Here is an 18,910-nt window from a genome sequence, read left to right as displayed (position 1 = left end):
TACATTATGTTGTTTCTAAAGTCCTTTTTATTTCTAATTTTTTATCTATAAAAATGAATAAAAGTTTATATGCAAATGATGGTGTAATATTAGGGTTTTGATAAATTTCACTATATTGAGCCTATTGAATGAAATTAAGAATGGACTTTAGTTGTACTTCTTTTTTTTTTTCTCTGTAGGAATTAATCATTTTATGAAACAGACAGTGAAGAATTGTAAAAGAGATGGGTTTGTTCGGACCATTTTGGGAAGGCGAAGATATTTACCAGGAATCAAAGACAACAACCCTTATCATAAAGCTCATGTATGTTGAAATTCTCTGGATTTTTAACTTAAAATTTTAATGACATACTTTTCAACAAAGATAAATGCTGCTAATGTCCCTTAGAGGGACTCACTAGCATATTAATTGGATCTCCTGTTTCATTAAGGACTTTTGAAGTGATGGCTCATCTCAGTCTTTGGAGACTAATGTAAATATTGGTTCACTTTTATAATACTTCATTTAAAGATGTTTCAGTTAGCCAGTTACTTATTAGCTTTGATAATAAGTTATTTTTATTTTTATTTTATTTTTTTATAAATAAATTTTTATTTTAATGGGGTGACATCAATAAATCAGGGTACGTACATTCAAAGAAAACATTTCCAGGTTATTTTATCATTTAGTTCTGTTGCATACCCATAACCCGAAGAGAGATCGTCCTCCGCCACCCTCCATCCAGTTCGCTCTGTACCCCTCCCCCTCACCCTCACCCTCTCCCTCCTTCCCTCCCCCCACCCCCCGTAACCACCACACTCCTGTCCATGCCTCATAGTCTCGCTTTTATGTCCCACCAATGTATGGAATCCTGCAGTTCCTGTTTTTTTCTGATTCACTTATTTCACCTCGCACAATGCTAACAAGACTCCACCATTCCGCTGTAAGTGATCCGATGTCATCATTTCTCCTAGCTGAATAGTATACCATGGTGTATATGTGCCCCATCTTCTTCATCCAGTCCTCTATTTTTTTTTACAGTGATTAAAAGCCTTCAAGCAAACTCTTGGCCCATACAGCAAGAATCCATAAAAGAGTAGTGTCCTTAACATGTTCACCAAGTCCAAGTTGGCCCCATCACCATGCCAAATCCCTGAAAAATGCAACCCAACCACAGTTCAGTCTGTTAGGAGCTGTCACAGGGAGCAGGAATCCAGGAAATTTCCCCACAGGAAAAATCCGCATGGCACTGGAATTATTGTCACCATTCTATACTTTGCAGCTCATGTCCAAGTCCCAATGCCCGCTGCTTCTAGCTGGTAATGATTCAGGTAGACTGGAAAAAGCCATTTGCAGCATGCGTGGATATGGAGCTTCTGTTCTCCTCTGCCTGGAGAGTTGAGACCAGGTTGCTTTTCCCTGGAGCTCTGTGACTGTGGCATGGTAAAGAAAACCTTGGGATACACTAAGCTGGTGGCAAAGGTAAATTCATAATACAAGTTGGCAAAAGGAGGAAAGAGAGCTCTAAATTAGGAGTAGGTCCCAGCCTGAAATATGAATGGGGCATTGAGGTAGGAGGAATAAAGGAAACACTATATATTAAGCAAAGCAGCAGAAAATAGGACTATCAACACCCACAACAGAGATCTTTGAGGGAAGAATAAAAAACCCTGACTATTCAGGCAAAACATAGTTAAGTGGCCCTTGTGCAAATGAGATCAGTTTACCTGCTTCTTGGAAGAAATACCCTAGGCTCGTCCACAGTGTCGTAGATGGGGCCGACGGCCCTGGGCACCTTCAGCCTTCAGTGGCAAACCCCAGCTTTCTGGGCAAGGTTACATCATAGGTGGCTGGAGCAGGGCTGGAAGAGACTGAACCCTCCCTTAGAGGAGCTAGGGGGAAGCCCACCTTCCAGTGTCCCTGTTTCCTCACAGCAGAGGCATGTAAACCTGTCAGGCTTTAGTGACCTTCCTTTCCACTATTGAAGTAGGACCCAGATGGCATCCTATGAGACCCCTTTGGGGCGTTGGAGCCTTTAAGGGTGTATCCTAAAAGCTGGTAGTTCCCCTGATCTATATTGGGCTTTTTCTGCCTCTAGGTATCTTAAAAGCCATTCTCAGAAGATCTCGCTGAGGGGTTTGAGGATCCCCATCCGCCTATATAAATCTTTTCCATATATCTGGAGCTATTTGGAAAAAGACAAAACAGTGTTATTAGCTAGATCTAATAAAGAAGGTAGTAGTGTGCAGGCAAAAAAGATTTGGTGTCTTCTGTTCATCCGCATTCAAAAGAAATGTAAATTTTTTTTTTTAAGTAAAAAGCATGATATGGTAGACCCGTCGGAGTCATCGGCCTGGTGTGCAGGATTCCTGGGTTCGATTCCTGGCCAGAGCATACAGGAGAAGCACCCATTTACCTCTCCACCCCTCCCCCTCTCCTTTCTCTTCGTCTCTCTCCTCCCGCCCGCAGCCAAGGCTCCACCGGAGCAAAGCCAGCCCGGGCACTAAGGATGGCCCCATGGCCTCTGCCCCAGTTGCTAGAATGGCTCTGGTTGTAACAGAGCAACACCCCAGATGGGCAGAGCATTCCCCCCTGGTAGGCATGCCAGGTGGATCCCAGTCAGGCGCATGCAGGAGTCTGTCTGACTGCCTCCCCATCTCCATCCTCAGAAAAATACAAAAAATAAATAAATAAAAGAAAAAATACTACAAAAAAAAGGGGGGGCATTCCCTTGTGCTAAAGCTCCAGGGAGCATGGAGTGAGTATGTCCTATGAAACATGGAGCTCTATGTTGACATATAAGTCTTTGAAGAAGGAGGAACTGCTGAAATAGTTTATCAGCATTTGTCCCTAAGACAGCAGTCTTTATAGTGGGAATACCATACATAAATATTTGCTGTCTGTCTATAGATTAAGGAGGGAATATGGCAAATGCTGAAAAGCCATGATCTTTGTGCCCCTCCCCTCCCCCAACCCCCTACCTCTCCTCCCCCCACCCTGTAACCCCAACACTGTTGTTCATGTCTCTGAGTCTCATCTTTATGTCCCACCTATGTATGCAATCATATAGTTCTTAGTTTTTTCTGATTTACTTCTTTCACTCAGTATAATGTTATCAAGGCCCATCCATGTTGTAAAAGATCCTATGTCATCATTTCTTATGGCTGAGTAGTATTCCATAGTATATATATACCAAAGCTTTTTAATCCACTCGTCCTCTGATGGACACTTGGGCTGTTTCCAAATCTTTGCAACTGTGAACAATGCTGCCATAAACATGGGGGTGCATTTCTTCTTTTCAAACAGTGCTATGGTGTTCTTGGGGTATATTCCTAACAGTGGTATAGCTGGGTCAAAAGGCAGTTCGATTTTTAATTTCTTGAGGAATCTCCATACTGTTTTCCACAGTGGCTGCACCAGTCTGCATTCCCACCAGCAGTGCAGGAGGGTTCCCTTTTCTCCACATCCTTGCCAGCACTTATTCTGTGTTGTTTTATTGATGAGCACCATTCTGACTGGTGTGAGGTGATATCTCATTGTGGTTTTAATTTGCATTTCTCTAATCATTAGTGATGTTGAACATTTTTTTCATATGCCTGTTGGCTATCTGTGTGTTCTCTTTGGAGAAGTGTCTATTCATTTCTTTTGCCCATTTTTGGATTGGATTGTTTGTCTTCCTGGTATTAAGTTTTACAAGTTCTTTATAAATTTTGGTTATTAACTCCTTATTAGACGCTATGTCAAATATATTCTCCCATTGTGTAGTTTGTCTTTTTATTCTGTTCTTATTGTCTTTAGCTGTGCAGAAGCTTTTTAGTTTGATAAAGTCCTATTTGTTTATCCTGTCTTTTATTTCACTTGCCTGTGGAGACAAATCAGCAAATATATTGCTGCAAGAGATGTCAGAGAGCTTACTGCCTATGTTTTCTTCTAAGATGCTTATAGTTTCACAGCTTACATTCAAGTCTTTTATCCATTTTGAGTTTATTTTTGTGGGTGGTGTAAGTTGGTGGTCTAGTTTCATTTTTTTGCAGGTAGCTGTCCAGTTTTCCCAACACCATTTGTTGAAGAGGCTGTCTTTACTCCATTGTATTGTCTTACCTCCTTTGTCAAATATCAGTTGTCCATAGAGCTGTCGGTTTATTTCTGGGTTCTCTGTTCTGTTCCATTGATCTATGTGCCTGTTCTTATGCCAGTACCATGCTGTTTTGAGTACAATGGCCTTATAATATAACTTGATATCTGGAAGTGTGATACCTCCTGCTTTTTTCTTCCTTTTCAAGATTGCTGAGGCTTTTCGTGTTCTCTTTTGGTTCCATATAAATTTTTGGAATATGTGTTCTATGTCTTTGAAGTAAGTCATTGGTAATTTAATCGGTATTGCATTGAATTTATAAATTGCTTTGGGTAATATAGACATTTTAATGATGTTTATTCTTCCTAACCATGAGCACGGTATATGCCTCCACTTATTCATATCTTCCCTGATTTCTTTTATCAATGTTTTATAATTTTCCGAGTACAAGTCTTGAATCTCCTTGGTTAGATTTATTCCTGGGTACTTTATTTTTTTGGTTGCAATGGTAAAGGGGATTGATTCCTTGATTTCTCTTTCTGACAGTTCATTATTAGTGTATAAAAATGCCTCTGATTTCTGAGTATTGATTTTATATCCTGCCACCTTGCCAAATTCATTTATCAGGTCTAGTAGTTTTTTGACTGAGACTTTAGAGTTTTCTATATACAATATCATGTCATCTGCAAATAATGATAGTTTTACTTCTTCTTTTCCAATTTGGATGTCTTTTTTTTTTTTTCTTGTCTGATTGCTGTGGCTAGGACTTCCAGAACGATGTTGAATAAGAGTGGTGAAAGGGGGCACCCCTGCCTTGTTCCTGATCTTAAGGGGATTGCTTTTAATTTTTGCTCATTGATGATGATGTTGGCTGTGGGTTTGTCATAGATGGCCTTTATCATGTTGAGGTATGTTCCCTGTATTCCCACTTTGCTGAGAGTTTTGATCATGAATGGGTGCTGGACTTTATCAAATGCTTTTTCTGCACCTATTGAAATTATCATGTGGTTTTTCTCCTTTCTTTTGTTTATGTGATGAATCACATTGATTGATTTGCAAATATTGTACCAGCTTTGCCTCCCAAGAATAAATCCTACTTGATCATGGTGTATGATTTTTTCCATATATTGCTGGATCCGGTTTGCTAATATTTTGTTGAGGATTTTTGCATCTAAGTTCATCAGGGATATTGGACTATAATTTTCTTTTTTTGTGTTATCTTTGCCTGGTTTTAGAATCAGAATTATGCTCACCTCATAAAAGGAGTTTGGAAGTCTTCCTTCCTCTTGGATTTTTTGAAATAGCTTGAGAAGGATAGGAGTTAGTTCTTCTTTGAATATTTGGTAGAATTCACTTGTGAAGTCATCAGGCCCAGGACTTTTCTTTTTTGGGAGTTTTTTTGATAGCTGTTTCAATCTCATTTGTTGTAATTGGTCTGTTTAGGTTTTCTGATTCTTCCAGATTGATTTTTGGAAGATTATATGATTCAAGGAATTTGTCCATTTCATCTAGGTTGGCTAGTTTTTTGGCGTACAGTTCTTCATAGTATTTTCTTACAATATTTTGTATTTCTGCTGTGTCAGTTGTTATTTCTCCACTCTCGTTTCTAATTTTATTTATTTGAGTCCTCTCTCTTTTTTTCTTGGTGAGTCTCGTTAAAGGTTCATCGATCTTGTTTACCTTTTCAAAGAACCAGCTCCTGGTTTCATTGATCCTCTGTATTGTTTCTTTAGCCTCTATGTCATTTATTTCTGCTCTGATCTTTATTATTTCCTTCCTTCTACTAGCTCTGGGCTTTACTTGCTGTTCTTTTTCTAGTTCTTTTAGATGCAGGGTTAAGTTGTTTATTTGAGCTTTTTCTAGCTTCTTGAGGTATGCCTGTAATGCTATAAACTTCCCTCTCAGGACTGCTTTTGCTGTGTCCCATAAATTTTGAGTTGATGTATGCTCATTATCGTTTGTTTCTAGGAATTTTAAAATTTCTTCTTTGATCTCAATGTTAACCCATTCATTGTTTAATAACATGCTATTTAGTTTCCAAGTGTTTGAATGTTTTTCAATTTTTCTATTGTGGTTGATTTCTAGTTTAATGCCATTGTGATCAGAGATAGTGCTCGATATGATTTCAATCTTCTTAAATTTGTTGAGCCCGCTTTTGTGTCCTAACATGTGGTTTATTCTAGAGAATGTACCATGAGCGCTTGAAAAGAATGTATATTCTGCTGTTTTAGGGTGAAAGGTTCTGAAGATATCTATTAAATCGAGTTGATCTAATATGTCCTTTAAGTCTGCTGTTTCTTTGTTAATTTTCTTTCTTGAGGATCTATCTAATGATGTTAATGGGGTATTGAAATCCCCTACTATTATAGTATTGCTGTTGATCTCGCCCTTTAAGTCCATCAAAGTCTGCTTTATATATTTGGGTGCTCCTATATTAGGTGCATAGATATTTATAATGGTTATATCTTCCTTTTGGATTGCTCCCTTTATCATTATGTAGTGACCTTCTTTATCTCTAACTATGGTCTTTGTTTTAAAGTCCATTTTGTCTGATATAAGTATTGCTACCCCAGCTTTTTTTTCATTTCCATTTGCGTGAAATCTTTTTTTCCATCCTTTTATCTTCAGTCTGTGTGCATCTTTTGATTTAAGGTGTGTCTCTTGTAGACAGCATATATATGGGTCCTGTTTTCTTATCCACGCAGCTACCCTATGTCTCTTGATCGGATCATTTAATCCATTAACATTTAAGGTTATTGATATGTAATTGTTTATTGCCATTTTTTTTCTTTAAAACTGTATTTCTCTTTTGCTATATTCTTTTTTTCCTTTGATCTGTTTACAACAGGTCCCTTAGCATTTCTTGCAGCCTTGGTTTGGTTGTAGTGAAATCCTTGAGTTTTTTTTTGTCTGTAAAGCTTTTTATTTCTCCTTCAATTTTAAACGATAGCCTTGCTGGATAAAGTAGTCTTGGTTGTAGGTTCTTGTTCTGCATTACTTTGAATATTTCTTGCCATTCCCTTCTGGCCTCAAGTGTTTCTGTTGAGAAGTCAGAAGTCATCCTTATGGGGGCTCCTTTGTAGGTGATCGTCTTTTTTTCTCTAGCAGCTTTTAATATTTTCTCTTTACCATTTAGATTTGGTATTTTAATTATGATGTGTCTTGGTGTTGGTTTCTTTGGGTTTCTCCTTAATGGACTTCTCTGTGTTTCCTGAACATGTGAAATGTTTTCCTGCCTTAATTGGGGGAAGTTTTCCGCTATAATATGTTTGAACAAAGTCTCTATCCCTGTTCTTTCTCTTCTTCTTCAGGAACCCCTATGATGTGGATGTTATTTCTCTTCATGTTGTCACAGAGCTCTCTTAGAGTTTCCTCAGACTTTTTGAGTCTCTTTTCTTTTTTCTGCTCTGCTTCCATGCCTTTATTTATTGTGTCCTCTAACTCACTGATTCGATTCTCTGCTTCATCCATCCTGCTTTTAATTTCTTCCATTGTATTCTTTATTTCAGATATTGTATATGTCATTTCTGACTGATTCTTTTTTATTATTTCAATGTCCTTTTTTATATTTGTTATCTCTTTATTTAGGTTTTCGTAATGACCATCTATGGTTGTTCTAATATCTTTGAGCATCCTAACAATCATTATTTTAAACTCTGCATCTGGTAATTTGGTTATATCTGATTCACTTAGGTTCTTTTCTGGGAATTTCTGTTGGTTTATTTGTGTTGTATTTCTCTGCCTCCGCATTTTCTCTTCACGGGAGTGGCTATGATCATGTGCTCGGGTGCACAAGGGTTGGTGGCCTTGGCCTTTGCCCCGCCCCCGTGTATGACGTTATGCTCAGTCCTGAGGGCACTGGCGAGCACCTTTGCTCAGCTGCGGGTCTCCGCCTGTTTCCGAGCTTTCGCCCTGCCCTTGCAGGAGGTTCCCACTCAAGGAACAGCTGCTAGCCTTGGCTCTACCGCCGGGCAGGGCTGCGTGCCCAAGATCAGCTCCGTAGCAGAACTCCGCCTCTTCTGGGCTTTTGGCTACACCCCTGCGAGAGGAGCCGGCTACCAAGTCAGACCGCAAGCCTGGGTTGCACGGGCAGGGCAGGGCTGTGCTCCTCTGCCCTTGCTCAGGGGCTGGTCTCCACCCTTTCTGGGGTTCCCGCCCTTCTCCCAGAGGCTGGATTACAGGCTGCCGGCAGCTGAGCTTGACTGCTTTTGCACGACCCCTTCTCCCCAGCCGGGCAAGATTGAGCTCACACCTGAGCCCAGTGGTGGCCAGCCGGCTTCCGCCCCTGCCAGCAGAACCGTGCTTTTGTCTCCCGCTGCCGCCCGCTCTCCGGTGCGCCCTCAGCCACGTGGGTGGGGGCGTTGCAGCTCGGACCCTAAGACTCACTACTGTAGACCCGAAAACTCCCTCCTTCTATGTGACTCTGCTCTGAATGCCGCGGGGGAGCTTGTTTGGCTGCTCTTCTGCTTCCCTTTGCTGGTATTGCTGTTTCCGGGGGTAATATTCACTTCATCTTTGGGGAGTGACTCGTCCCAGGGGTTAGGGTGGCTATCTCCCAAAATGTTTCTCCCTATGTCTCCTAGATTACACTCTCTTCCTGTTACTGTGGTCCTCTCCTCTCTCCCCCCATCCCCAGGAGCCCCAGGTGATTGTTTTTGAGAGAGATGTTCTGCGCGGTCCCTTTAAGAAGGATCCTGGGTCTGAGAAATCAGACTCTCTCACAAACAGTATCCTGACTTGTTTCCAGCTAAATACTGTCCTTACGCCTCTTCTGGGCTCTGGGGCTGCAAACTGGGGCTTTGTTCCTGGGGCTCAGGACCCTTTCCTCTCTGCTAAACTCATTTCCCGCCACGTGAGTCTCTCTCTGCTGCCGTTCGCTCCGAGGAGCTGGGAAGCCCTCTCCGCGTTTCCGCTTTTCCTACCAGTCTCGGTGTGGCTTCTTCAGTGTTCCTTGGTTGATGAGTCCTCTTAGTTTCGATAATAAGTTATAAATAAACTTAATTCTTGCCTTTGCTAGTTATGTTTTGTTTCAGATACTATATGATAGTTTTTTTATCACACACATACCTGAAGACTGCCAGTATCTTCAGAGATTAGCCAGTCATTAAATTGCGATTTTTTTTTTTTGGCTCATTCTACTTGTTTATTTTAAAAGAACTAGCTTATTCGAGGTTATTAGGATACCCAAAATATGAAATAAGCCTATTTTTAACCATCAGCTTAAATACTTATTGATGGTATTTTCTCAAATTTAGGCATAAAATCTCTTTCTGAAATCACTGGGATTTGTAAGAGCATTCTGTGTATATGAGCATTTAAACTTCTATTTTAGTTCAGATCTTTTCTATTTTAACTGGTTGTATTTTGCCCTTCCTCATAGTTTTGCATGTCAGTGTCCACGACATATTGTATGTAATGAAAATGCCCACCCCTCAAACGGCTAAACTTCTTCTTTTTTTGTGTGTTTTTCTGAAGCTGGAAATGGGGAGAGACAGTCAGACTCCCGCATGCGTCCAACCGGGATCCACCCGGCACGCCCACCAGGGGCAATGCTCTGCCCACCAGGGGGCAATGTTCTGCCCCTCCGGGGCGTCGCTCTGCCACAACCAGAGCCACTCTAGCGCCTGGGGCAGAGGCCAAGAAGCCATCCCCAGCGCCCGGGCCATCTTTGCTCCAATGGAGCCTTGGCTGCGGGAGGGGAAGAGAGAGACAGAGAGGAAGGACCAAATGGGCGCTTCTCCTATGTGCCCTGGCCGGGAATCGAACCCAGGTCCCCCGCACGCCAGGCCGACACTCTACCGCTGAGCCAACCGGCCAGGGCAACTGCTAAACTTCTGTCTGAATCCAGAAGCCTTCCGAGCACTGATGCTCTTAGGGACCATGGAGGAATAGTTGGCTTCCTATTACTTCTTCATTCTCTTTCTAGCTCCCATATATCCACATACAGACATCAGATGTTTACCAGGCTTTTACCTTCTCTTAAATGAACTAGACACTGTAATCAAGGATAGAAAAATAAATCTTAAAATGCGTTAGAACTGATAAAACAAACTAAAACTATATAAAAATAACATTCAATTATTTGGGTTTCAGGAAGAAGGTAGGATTTGAACAGATTCTTAAAGATGACTTAAAATTTAGATTATTGGGCATGAGAAAAAGACAATTACAAGTAAATAAGAATTTGAGTGAGAGTTGGCTAGAAGCCAGTCTGGTAGGAATGGAGAGTTTGAGTTGTCACTTGGGGGTAGATCGTTTTCAACTTGTCAGATGGAGCCAGATAGTAGAAGGATAGTAGGTTTTAAATAGGATGAGAAATATGAATTTGATATAACAGGAATTGGTTATATTTCTTAGAATTTACATGATGAAAAATGGAGGACAGAGTTGCTAATATAAATAAACAATATAACTTTTTGAAAACTAATATTTTTGTACCCAAAGATGTAAGAGTAAGACTTTTTCTTTTAATGCTACTATAGTAGTTTAAATTGGTAGTATCTTTCCTTTTTCTTTCTTTCTTTTCTTTTCTTTTTTTTTTTTAAGTAAGAGGAGGGGAGATAGTGAGACGGCACCCACATATGCCCTGACCGGCTTCAACCGGCAATCCTTGTCTGGGGCCAATGCTTGACTCAACCAAGCTATTTTTAGCACCTCAGGCTGACACGTGGGACCAACTGAGCCATCCTCAGTGCCTGGGCCAATGCTAGAACCAATCGAGCCACTGGCTGTGGGAAGAGAAGGGGGAGGAAAAGGGGGAGAGAAGCAGATGGGCGCTTCTTTTGTGTGCCCTGACTGGGGATCAATCCTGGGATGCCCGTATACCAGGCCAACGCTCTATCTACTGAGCCAACCATCCAGGCAGGATTTTTCCTTTTAATTTCTATTTTTAATTGAATTTATTGGGGTGACACTGGTTATTAAAATTACATAGGTTCTAGGTGTACAGTGCTATAATACATCATCTTTATATGGCATGGTGTGTTCACCACCCCAAGTTACCTCTCCTTCCATCACCATCTGTCCCCCTTTTACCTTCTACCTCCCTCCACCTCCCTTTCCCTCTGGTAATCACCATACTATTGTCTGTGTCTATGAGTTTTGTTTTTAATTTCTTTAACTATTTTACCAAGTCCCCCAAGTCTCCTCCCCTCTGACAGCTATCTGGCTGTTCTTTGTATCTATGAGTCTGTTTCTATTTTGTTTATTTTGTTCATTAGAGTCCACATATAAGTGAAATCATATGGTATTTTTTTTTCTCTGACTGGCTTATTTCACTTAGTGTAACACTCTTCTGGTCTATCCATGCTGTTGCAAGAGGTAAGGTTTTCTTTCTTTTTATGACTGAGTGGTATTCCATTGTGTAAATGTGCCATAGCTTTTTTATCCATTCATTTACTGATAGGCACTTGGCCAGCTTGGCTATTATTGTAAATAATGCTGCAATGAACATCTTGCAGAGAGTAAAACTTTTTTTTTTTTTTTTTTTGGAGAGAGAGACAGGAAGGGAGAGAAAGGAGACACAGTATCAATTTATACTTGTGGCACTATAGCTGATCATTGATTGCTTTTCATATGTGCCTTGACCCGGGGGGCTCCAGCTGAGCCAGTGACCCCTTGCTCAAGCCAGTGATCTTGGACTCAAGTCAGTGACCATGGGATCATGTTGATCCCATGCTCAAGCCACCATCCATGCGCTTAAGCTGGTGAGCCTCAAGGTTTGAAACTTGGGACCTCAGTGTCCCAGGCTGATACTCTATACACTGTGCCATCACCAGTCAGGCGAGAGTAAGACTTCTGATGGGAAAACTTTTGATGTCAAGATCTAACTGATTTGTTATGTTCTTGCTAAGAAAAAGCAAATCCAACCCTCTGAATTAGGAATAGAGTAAATATAGCCATATATATATATTTTGGTTTCGGTTTTGTTTTGTTTTACTGTTTAATTTTTATTGCATTGAAAAATATACATAGAAAAAGCACAGAAAACAAATGTAAATTTGAGTATATTATCATAGGGCTACACCTGTGTAACCATTACCCAAGTCACCAAACAGAATGTTGTTCAGCACCCCGGAAACCCCCTCATGCCTCTTCTAATTACTACCCATTGCCTTCCCAGGAATAACCTCTGTCATAACTTCTAATCCTATAGTTTCATTTTATGTATTACTGACTTCTGTATACATCACGTATGAGTGCTCTTCCGTGTCTAGCTTCTTTTTCAACATTACACAGAAAAGGCATTCATGTTGTTTCATATAGGGGTAGCTGTATGCTTTTGTATGGATATTCCACAACTTACCCATTTTTTCCATTGATGGGCATTTGGGTTTCCAGTTGGAGCTGTTATGGATCTTGGTGTTTAAACATTCTTACCCAAGGTTCTTGGAGCACAGATGCTTCCATTCATGCTTGGTCAAGACTTAGTCATAGAATTACTGCTTATGTTCAGCTTTAGTAAATAAAGCCAAGTTGTTTTCACGGCAGTTGTAGCAGTCCTTCTATCAGAGTGTGTGAGAGTTCTTAACTGCTCTACATCCTTTCCAACATTTGCTAGTAAGTTAATATAATTTAAACTATTCTTTAGTTTTAATTTGCATTTCCTTTAATACTTATGAGTTAAAGTAACTTAACAAATATTTTTTAGCCATTTTTTTTCTTGGGAAAGTGTCTATTCAAATTCAAATTTTCTTGTTTATTTTTGTTGTTGTTGGGTAGTCTTTTTTTTTTTTTTCCTTAGAGAGAGAGAGAGAGAGAGAGAGAGAGAGAGAGAGATGAAAAGCATCAGTTCTTTGTTGTGGCACCTTAGTTGTTCATTGGTTGCTTTCTCATATGTGCCTTGACCAGGGGGCTTCAGTGGAGCCAGTGACCCCTTACTTAAGCCAGTGACCTTGGGCTCAAGCCAGTGACCATAAGGTCACGTCTATGATCCCACGCTCAAGCTGGTGAGCCTGCACTAAAGTGGGATGAGCCCGTGCTCAAACTGGCAACCTCTGAGTTTCGAACCTGTGTCTTCTGCGTTTCAGGCTGATGCTCTATCCACTGTGCCACCGCCTGGTCAGGCTGGCAATCTTTTTCTTATTGATTTTTAGGAGATTATAGGTTACATTTGTGGAAAATACTCGTTCCCACACTGTGTCTGGCCTTTTCATTCTCTTAGTGATTTTATATGAGGAGAGAGTATTTATTTATTGCTAAAATTTTTAAAAAAATTATCTATTGATTTTAGAGAGAGGAGAGAGAGAGAAGGGATGGTGGTGGTGTGGGGGGAAGAGCGGGAAGCATCAACTCATAGTAGTAGCTTCTTGTATATGCCTTGACCCGGCAAGCCAGGGGTTTTGAACTGACAACCTCAGTGTTCCAGGTCAACACTTTACTATGCCACCACAATTCAGCCTATTGCTAAAATTTTTATTGAAAAATAACATATATGGTAAATGCCACAAATATTAAGTATAAGCTTGAAGTTTTATGTATGTATGTGCCCATATAACTGCCATCATTGATTATGATAGAGAAGTTTTCCAGGCCTTGGCTGGTTGGCTGCCCGGCATGTGGATGTCTTGGGTTAGATTCCCAGTCAACGCACACAGGAGAAGTGCCCATCTGATTTTCCACCCCTCCCCTTCTCACTTCTCTCTCTCTCTTTTTCTTCTCCTGCAGCCATGGCTCGATTGGAGCAAGTTGGCCCTGGGTGCTGAGGATGGCTCCATGGCCTCCACCTCAGGAGCTAAGAAGTGCTTAGTTGCTGAACAATGGGGCAATGCCCCAGATAGACAGAGCATCACTCCCTAGTGGGCTTGCCAGGTGGATCCTGGTCAGGGTGCATGTGAAAGTCTGTCTCTCTGCCTCCCCTCCTTTCACTGAATTAAAAAAAAATGTTTTCTATAACCTCAGAAGACTTCCTTATGTTCCCTCCAAGTGCCCCCTGTACACATAAACCTATAAAACTATAGGTTAGTTTTGTGTGAACCTGAATTTTATTTAAATACAATCATAATGTATGTATCCTTAGATCTGGATTTTTTTTTCAAATATAAATCTGTGAGATTCACTAGTGTTGTATACAGCTATAATTTATGTCTTTATTTAGCTGAAACTTCTCAGCTAAATAAAGGAACATACCAACAGTTTATCCATTCTCGTGTTTGCAGACATTGTGTTTATTTCCACGTTTGGCTATCAACATTTCATATACGGTGAGGCAGTAGTGGGTTTACAGTTGTGAGTATGTGAAACACAGAGTTTGCTCATGTTATTATTTGTTAATTATTCCATATGAAAAACTATAAATCGACTTTTTCCCTACCCTGTATGTCTTTTGGTGTGTATATGTGCCCAATTCCATGACCTTAGATTGCAATTGCTGAGTCATTGAGTACATAGTTTTACCTTTAGTATGTACTGTGTAACTGCTTTGCAGAGTGGTTATCCCAGTTTACATTGCCATCAGCCATGTGTATTATATTTACATTCTCAATATCATTGGTCTTTCTAATTTTAGCCGTTCTGGTCATTGTGTAATAGTAACTCACTGTGCTTTTAATTTGCTTTTTTGGGGGCAACTAGTGATGTTGAGATCCTTTTTAAAAGGTTTATTAACCATTTGGGTATTTTCTTTTGTGAAGGGTATGTTTAAGTCTCAATAATTTAGTGTGTGTGTGTGTGTGTGTGTGTGTGTGTGTGTGTGTGTGTGTGTGTTGCCTGTCCTTAACTGATTTATGTGAGTCCTTGATATATTCCAGGTATGAGCCCTTTGCTTACTTGGATTTATCAGTCTTTTATATTATTGTAATGCTTTCCCTGATCTGTTTTAAAAAGCTTTCTCTACCCCAACATCAAGAAAATATTCTCTACAAATTTTTCTTTTGCCTTTTACAGTTATAGCTACAGTCAACAGGAACTGGTTGTCATGTATATGAGATCAAGGGTCGGGTTCCCCCGCTGCACATGGGTGTACAGTTGTCCCAAACTATTTATTGAAAAGATTGAGCTGTGTCTGCCACCCCCCACTCTGCAGTGCCACCTTTGCCACAATCAAAAACTATGGGTTTCTGTTTCTGGACACATTATTTTGGTCTGTTGTATTTGCTCATTGTTTAGACACGCCACACTGCCTCAGTTATGCAGCTTTATGAGGTGTCTTGATAAATTGACAGAATAAATTGTCTTATCTTGTTCTTTTTTCCCCCAAATATTTGCCTATTCTTGGTTCTTTGCATTTCTGTATAAATTGAAGGAGCAGCTTGTAAATTTTCACACAAACACAAAATCATGTTGGGATTTTTTTCTATTTTATTATGATTGCCTTGAGTTCACAGATCAAGATGGAATTAATAAACATATTTGTGAATTTGAATTTTCAATCCATGAACATGATCTATTGTCCATTTATTTAGGTCTTTAGGTCTTGTTAAATTCTCTCAATAGTGTTTTGTAGTTTTGGGGAAGAGATCGTATATGTTCCTTATTAGATTTATAACTAGATATTTTAAAAGTCTTGATGCTGTTACAAATGGTATGTTTTTTAAAATGTTTTTCTAATCCTTGGCTGATTGCTTGTAGAAATAGAATTCTTTTTACTGTTGTCCTTTTGTCTAGAAACCTTTAAAATATTACATATTAGTTCCAATAATTTATCTGTAGAAACTTTTTGATATTCTATCTACGCAGTTAATCATCTGCAAAAAAAGCAATTTCAGCTTTTTCAATCGTTATGAGTTGATTCAAAGACCTAATCTTCCATTATCAGAAACCTATTTTTTTAGGTATGTGAAATATCCCTGGTCATAAAGACTCTTAGATTTTGGGACACAAAACTACAACTGACAAGTTTTCTCATTTTGGAAGAGAATCAGGAAAGTAAAATATCATGAGGATAAAGTATACATTTTAGTCATATTTTTACTTGCTTATGTCAGTACAAACAGCCCTAAAATTCCAGTGGCTTATATAATGAGCAGCTCTATTTTATCTTTTAAAATTTATTTATTGATTTTAGAGAGAGGAAAGGTGAGAGAGAGAGACAGATAGAAACATTGATCTGTTTCTGTATGTGCCCTGACTGGGATCCCTTCAGCAACCTCTATCTATATCGAGATGATGCTCTAACCAACCAAACTATCCAGCCAGGTGCCAGGGAAATAAGCAGCTTTATTTTTAATTTATGTTGTAGTTTGGCTCTCTGTTGACTGTGGCTCTGTTCATATCTTTTTCACTCTGGAACCCAGAACAAAGGAAGAGTCCCTGTCTAGGTTAGGCCATTTTTGTGACAATGGTGGATAGTTTTTAAAACTTCTTACATGTGTTGTATTTCAGTTTTACTCACAGTTCATTGGCCAAAAACAAGTCAAGGCCATGCTTTTAGAGTAAAAAACACTTGAAATCACATGATAATGGGTGCAGCGGTGTAACTTCACAGAGAAAGGCAGTAAGTACCTTATTTCCCCATGTATAAGACACACTTAATTTGGGGGGCCCGAACTTTGGAAAAAAAGTATTACATAAAGTTATGGAACTCAAGTTTTATTCCTCATAAAATTCATACACCTCCTCATCACTGTCAAAACTCCCATCCCTTACCCTGTCCTCATCTGTGTCTGATGAACAATCCCTGTCTTCAACAATGAGCGCACAAACAAGCACGAAAAAGCGGGAAGTGCAAATAAAAAAATCTGCAGCCCTGGCCGTTGGCTCAGCTGGTAGAGCGTTGGCCTGGCGTGCGGGGGACCCGGGTTCGATTCCCGGCCAGGGCACATAGGGGAAGCGCCCATTTGCTTCTCTACCCCCCCTCCCTTCCTCTCTGTCTCTCTCTTCCCCTCCCGCAGCCAAGGCTCCATTGGAGCAGAGATGGCCCGGGCGCTGGGGATGGCTCCTTGGCCTCTGCCCCAGGCGCTGGAGTGGCTCTGGTCGTGGCAGAGCGACGCCCTGGAGGGGCAGAGCGTCGCCCCTGGTGGGCGTGCCGGGTGGATCCCGGTTGGGTGCATGTGGGAGTCTGTCTGACTGTCCCTCCCCGTTTCCAGCTTCAGAAAAAAAAAAACCAAAAAAAACCTCCAACCACTTTATAAGACGCACCCAGTTTTTAGACCCCAAATTTTTCCAAGAAAATTGCGTCTTATACGTGGGGGAATATGGCAATAACAATGATATAACACATTACACAGAGTGTCAACTGGGGGGGGAGGTCAGTAGAACTCTGAAATTCAGTCACTCTTTAAACAGTGACGACTGAGTGAGCTTACAGTGGATCATCAGCTTTTGACAAAAGAAAAGTTAGTGGGGTTTTTTTTAAAAGCCTCTCTCTTTAGCAGGTATTTAATACGCTAGGAGTTAGATGTACCCAGGAGACCAGGGCCCAGTGAACACCACCCAAGCTACAAGATCACTCTAGCAGGTGGACTCTTTCCCTCCCTCCCTCCCTCCCTCCCTCCCTCCCTTTCTTTTTTCTTTCTTTTTCTTTCTTTCGTTCTTTCTTTTCTTTCTTTCTTTCTTTCTTTCTTTCTTTCTTTCTTTCTTTCTTTTTCTTTCTTTCTTTTCTCTCTCTCTCTCTCTCTCTCTCTCTCTCCTTTCTTCCTTCCTTTCTTTCTTTTCCTAGGGGGGAGGAGTAGGAAGCATCAACTCCCACATGTGCCTTGACCAGGCAAGCCTGGGGTTTCCAACTGACAACCTCAGCATTCCAGGTCAATGCTTGATCCACTGCGCCACCACAGGCCAGGCCCATTCCATTTTCTGAGACCTTATAGGACAATAGGAATGGTATTCATGGGTAGGTTACACCTTGAATATGAACCCAGACCTCATTCCTACTGTCTCAGGATGATGAGCTTTAGCGGCCATGGTTGCCTGCCAAGAAGCTCATGGAAACAGGAGTTTCAGGAAAGTTCTAGCTTAGCACCTAAGGACCTAGAATCTGCATCTTCACTAGCAGCTAATGATTAGCCCTAGCAGCCCATTAAAAGCTCTGATTCATACCTGAGGGCTGCAGACCTGCCAGTGGCCAGCTCTACATTTCACTAAGAGGCCACTGATGCAGGGTATGTACTTGGAACATTGCAACTCACATCACAAAGACTAACCCTCTTCTTACATCTATTTAGGACCTATAGGAGTTGTATTTTGAGGACTAGAACCTTGTGAGTGAAGTTTAGAACAGCTGTAACTGGTGATATATGTTTTAAAAATAAAACAATTTGAACTATTAAATACATTTCAAGTGTGATATAGCTTTTGGTTCTTAATGGAGTGTTGAATATTTTAAACCTGAAGCAATCTGACCTTCTGTTTACCAGGTAGATGACAGCACAGAATCTGGAGCTCTAGGTCATTCCATTTGCTATTCTTTTGATGCTGTTTAAGAGTTGATATCCTTGCTCCTTCCCTGCTGAGCAGAGTTGCATGAGACAGAGCTTGGGTGCACTGGAGATTCAGCTCCAACCATAACCCACTGCCAGGGCACAGGATGGCATTGCACCTGGAGGTGTAATGGACTACTGCCTTACAGGAGTTGCCGAAGACTGCCCTCATCCAAGGCCTAGTGCAGAATTTGCAAAGGTGCCACAGCCTTAGACAAGCACAAAGCCCACCTTTGTGTGCTTCCATCCAACTGTGATGTGCCTGTGTATGTCCAGTTGGTAGAGGCCCTTTGTGCTGAACACCAAATCCATCTGATTGTGGTTGACAACAAGAAGAAGCTAGAGGAATGGGGAGGCCTCTGTAAAATCGGTAGAGGGGGAAAGCTCTAGTTTTGTTGATAGCAGTTGTGTGGTGGTTAAGGACTGTGGCAAAGAGTCTCAGGCCAACAGTGTCATAGAGTAGTATTTCAGATGCAAGAAATAAAAAAACCCTTGGCTTTT

At 40.8% G+C, this 18,910-nt stretch overlaps 1 protein-coding gene and 1 pseudogene across 2 annotated transcripts in view; both read left to right on the top strand.

Moving 5' to 3' along the window:
• POLQ (DNA polymerase theta) overlaps positions 1–18,910 on the top strand; it is a 136,219-nt gene that overhangs the window by 111,721 nt on the left and 5,588 nt on the right. For both annotated transcript variants that reach the window (XM_066241868.1, XM_066241869.1), the window contains one exon: positions 180–304. In XM_066241868.1, coding sequence (XP_066097965.1) covers positions 180–304 — 125 coding nt within the window. The remainder of the gene's footprint in view (positions 1–179; positions 305–18,910) is intronic.
• LOC136312158 (small ribosomal subunit protein eS12-like) lies at positions 897–18,893 on the top strand (annotated as a pseudogene).

The sequence above is a fragment of the Saccopteryx bilineata genome, chromosome 8 (assembly GCF_036850765.1).
Source record: "Saccopteryx bilineata isolate mSacBil1 chromosome 8, mSacBil1_pri_phased_curated, whole genome shotgun sequence".
NCBI classification, from domain to species: domain Eukaryota; kingdom Metazoa; phylum Chordata; class Mammalia; order Chiroptera; family Emballonuridae; genus Saccopteryx; species Saccopteryx bilineata.
Note: the sequence above shows the minus strand (reverse complement) of the source record. Positions and strands in the feature narration are given on the sequence as shown.